This window comes from Oncorhynchus nerka, unplaced genomic scaffold, assembly GCF_034236695.1.
Source record: "Oncorhynchus nerka isolate Pitt River unplaced genomic scaffold, Oner_Uvic_2.0 unplaced_scaffold_1922, whole genome shotgun sequence".
Taxonomy (NCBI): domain Eukaryota; kingdom Metazoa; phylum Chordata; class Actinopteri; order Salmoniformes; family Salmonidae; genus Oncorhynchus; species Oncorhynchus nerka.
Window position 1 is genome coordinate 17,501 of NW_027039410.1, and position 5,000 is coordinate 22,500.

The 5,000-nt window shown below is 42.3% G+C and overlaps 1 protein-coding gene across 1 annotated transcript in view; it reads right to left on the minus strand.

The window, feature by feature from the left end:
• Positions 1–4,927, minus strand: part of LOC115119362 (dedicator of cytokinesis protein 2-like) — a 15,576-nt gene extending 10,649 nt beyond the window's left edge. The window contains exons 1-2 of the mRNA XM_065014923.1: positions 4,782–4,927; positions 3,484–3,567 (exon numbers count right to left, since the gene is read on the minus strand). Coding sequence (XP_064870995.1) covers positions 3,484–3,567; positions 4,782–4,824 — 127 coding nt within the window. The 5' untranslated portion in view covers positions 4,825–4,927. The remainder of the gene's footprint in view (positions 1–3,483; positions 3,568–4,781) is intronic.
• Between the last annotated feature and the right edge of the window lie 73 nt (positions 4,928–5,000).

The following is a 5,000-nucleotide window of genomic DNA, read 5'->3' on the forward strand; positions in this document are numbered from 1 at the left end:
CACAGGATACAGTCACAACACAGGATACAGTCACAACACAGGATACAGTCACAACACATGGTACAGTCACAACACAGGGTACAGTCACAACACAGGATACAGTCACAACACAGGATACAGTCACAACACATGGTACAGTCACAACACAGGGTACAGTCACAACACAGGATACAGACACATCGCAGGGTACAGTCACAACACATGGTACAGTCACAACACATGGTACAGTCACAAAACAGGATACAGTCACAACACAGGGTACAGTCACAACAAAGAATACAGTCACAACACAGGATACAGTCACAACGCAGGTTACAGTCACAACACAGGGTACAGTCACAGCATAGGATACAGTCACAAAGCAGCATCGAGTCACAAAACAGGATACAGTCACACCACCGGGTACAGTCACAACACAGGGTACAGTCACAACACAGGATACAGTCACAACATAGAGTACTGTCACAACACAGGGTACAGTCACAACACAGGGTACAGTCACAACACAAGAGTACAGTCACAAAACAGGGTACAGTCACAACATAGAGTACTGTCACAACACAGGGTACAGTCAAAACTCAGGATACAGTCACAACACAAGAGTACAGTCACAAAACAGGATACAGTCACAACACAGGGTACAGTCACAACGCAGGATACAGTCACAAAACATGATACAGTCACAACACAGGGTACAGTCACAACGCAGGATACAGTCACAACACATGATACAGTCACAACACAGTTTACAGTCACAACACAGGATACAGTCACAACACAGGATACAGTGACAACACAGGATAAAGTCACAACACAGGGTAAAGTCACAACACATGATTTAGTCACAACACAGGATACTGTCACAACACAGGGTACAGTCAAAACACATGATACAGTCACAACACAGGGTACAGACACATTGCAGGGTACAGTCACAACGCAGGTTACAGTCACAACACAGGGTACAAACACAACACAGGTTACAGTCACAACACAGGGTACAGTCACAACAAAGAATACAGTCACAACACAGGATACAGTCACAACGCAGGTTACAGTCACAACACAGGGTACAGTCACAGCATAGGATACAGTCACAAAGCAGCATCGAGTCACAAAACAGGATACAGTCACAACACAGGATACAGTCACAACACAGGATACAGTCACAACACAGGATACAGTCACAACACATGGTACAGTCACAACACAGGGTACAGTCACAACACAGGATACAGTCACAACACAGGATACAGTCACAACACATGGTACAGTCACAACACAGGGTACAGTCACAACACAGGATACAGACACATCGCAGGGTACAGTCACAACACATGGTACAGTCACAACACATGGTACAGTCACAAAACAGGATACAGTCACAACACAGGGTACAGTCACAACAAAGAATACAGTCACAACACAGGATACAGTCACAACGCAGGTTACAGTCACAACACAGGGTACAGTCACAGCATAGGATACAGTCACAAAGCAGCATCGAGTCACAAAACAGGATACAGTCACACCACCGGGTACAGTCACAACACAGGGTACAGTCACAACACAGGATACAGTCACAACATAGAGTACTGTCACAACACAGGGTACAGTCAAAACTCAGGATACAGTCACAACACAAGAGTACAGTCACAAAACAGGATACAGTCACAACACAGGGTACAGTCACAACGCAGGATACAGTCACAACACATGATACAGTCACAACACAGTTTACAGTCACAACACAGGATACAGTCACAACACAGGGTACAGTGACAACACAGGATAAAGTCACAACACAGGGTAAAGTCACAACACATGATTTAGTCACAACACAGGATACTGTCACAACACAGGATACTGTCACAACACATTATACGGTCACAACACAGGGTACAGTCACAGGACAGGTTACAGTCACAACATACCACATCATTTTCAGTTTCCATTCCACATTAAGACCAGTTTCCAGTCCCATTTTAAATCCCATTTTCCATTCCACATTATACTCAGTTGCCATCCCACATTATTCAGAGTTTACATCCAGATATTATTCCCAGTTTATATCCAGAAATGATTCGCAGTTACATCCCAGTTCACATTCCCAGTTTACATCCCACATTATTCCCAGTTTATATTCCAGTTTACATTCCCAGTTTACATCCCGCAATAGACCTAGTTTCCATCCCATGTTATTCCCAGGTTCCATCACACAATATTCCACGTTTTCATCGCACATTGTTCTCAGGTTACATCGCACATTATTCTCAGTTTACATCCCACACTATTCCAGTTTACATCCCACATTATTCCCAGTATACATTCCACACTATTCCCAGTTTACATTCCACACTATTCCAGTTTACATCCCACACTATTCCAGTTTACATCCCACACTATTCCAGTTTACATCCCACACTATTCCAGTTTACATCCCACATTATTCCCAGTATACATTCCACGCTATTCCAGTTTACATCCAGACATTATTCCTAGTTAACATCCCACATTATTCTCAGTTTACATCCCACATTATTCCCAGTGTACATTTAGACATTATTCCCAGTTTAAATCCCACATTATTCTCAGTTTACATCCCACATTATTCCCAGTGTACATTCAGACATTATTCCCAGTTTAAATCCCACATTATTCTCAGTTTACATACCACATTATTCCCAGTTTACATCCCATATTATTCCCAGTGTACATTCAGACATTATTCCCAGTTTAAATCCCACATTATTCTCAGTTTACATACCACATTATTCCCAGTTTACATCCCATATTATTCCCAGTGTACATTCAGACATTATTCCTGGTTTACATCCCACAATTTTCCCAGTTTCCATCCTACATTATTCCCAGTTTAAATCCCACATTATTCTCAGTTTACATCCCACATTATTCCCAGTTTACATCCCACATTATTCTCAGTTTACATCCCACATTATTCCCAGTTTACATCCCACATTATTCTCAGTTTCCATCCTACATTATTCCCAGTTTACATCCCACATTATTCTCAGTTTCCATCCCATATTATTCCCAGTTTACATCCCACATTATTCTCAGTTTCCATCCCACATTATTCTCAGTTTCCATCCCACATTATTCCCAGTTTACATCCCACATTATTCCCAGTTTACATCCCAAATTATTCCCAGTGTACATTCAGACATTATTCCCAGTTTAAATCCCACATTATTTTCAGTTTACATCCCACATTATTCCCAGTTTACATCCCATATTATTCCCAGTTTACATCCCACATTATTCCCAGTTTACATCCCACATTATTCCCAGTTTACATCCCACATTATTCCCAGTTTACATCCCACAATATTCCCAGTTTACATCCCACATTATTCCCAGTTTACATTCCACATTATTCCCAGTTTACATCCCACATTATTCTCAGTTTACATCCCACATTATTCCCGGTAACACCAGTACATTCCCAGTCAGCTCCCTTACCTTCGCAGGTCTCCTGGATGTGGACCGTGTCCCCAATCTCCAGAGACAGCTGCTTCTCTCCAAGGCCAGTGAAATTCCACATTACTAGGGGAGACACAGAGAGACGAGAGGGTCATACAGTGTACCGCAGAGAGAGACCCTAAAACAGAGCGAACATAACAGAAACCTATTCATTACCTTTTGTTTTCACCCTTAAGCACAAGAAAACACTCAGACTTTATTGTTCAGGGGAGGGAGAGGATAGTATGTTGTTGTTTTTTGCTTGTTGGGGGGCGAGGTCTTTTCACTATTATTATGAGATTTATATATGCTTGTTCCTCATGTTTAGATTAGATAAAGAAAAAATGATATATGTTTGTACAACAGAGGACGCTGGTGGGAGGAGCTATAGGAGGATGGGAATGGAATAAATGGAACTGACTCAAACCCATGGTTTCATGTTTGATCCATTTATACCATTCCAGACATTACAATGAGCCCGTCCTCCTATAGCTCCTCCCACCAGCCTCCACTGTTGCACAACTATGTCAAGAATTGTGTGACCTCTTTCTATGTCCAATATCTATGTATATCTATATATATGTATATATACACATCTTGTTTATCAGTAATAATATGGTTGTACACTGTGTTTTCTAGGTCTGTGTACACATGATGTTAGGAACACTACTGTGGTGTTGCTGTATTTATGAAACCTCATGCTACTTCCTCCCTCCTGCACTTCCTGTGTTTTCAATCTAACACGATCACAATGATACATGTTACTTTTCATATTCAATATTATTTTGCATATTGCGTCAGGTTTGAGCTATATCAAACACTCTGCTCTTTAAGGCCAAACAGGTCAATCAAGAGATTACCCATGATAAGGACAAAGCCGAAACATCTTCCCCTTCTCACGTCATCAGTTTCTAATACATGTAGAACTACTGCAGCAACTAGAAACCCTGCTCTGAAGAGCAATATGTTTCTGAAAAGTGACAGTGATAGAATCAGTCTTTCTGATTAGGAAAGGTCCGCGAGTTGAACCACTGCCATCAGGCGTGAAGTGATTCCTGACAGCCATGTCATGAAGTCTGAATCAGCCATTTTGTTTCTCTCGACACAGAGGTCTATCAGTGATCTCTACCTCATGACTGTGCAGACATAGTCACACTGTCAGAGTCATACTGCTAGAGTCTGTTAGCTGACACCCGCCCACATCCTGTCATGGAGAAAGCCAGGGCGAAGGGCCATCACCCTTCTGCAAACACACACACACACATGGAGGCCTACACAGGTGAGCGTGGATTACTTACCTACGCCATACCGCTCCGTGGTGGTCCTCATCCAAGGAGCCATGACTGCTTCTCTTTCCCCTCTCTCTCTCTCTCTCTCTCTCTCTCTGGGTGTCTGAGATACGTTTTCCACTCTACCTCTCACTTCTGCATTTAGTTCTGTATATGAAAGCAGAGAGCTCCTCCCCCTCTCCTTCCTTCCTCTTCTCTTTCTCCTTTCTTCGTCTCTTCACAGCTCTC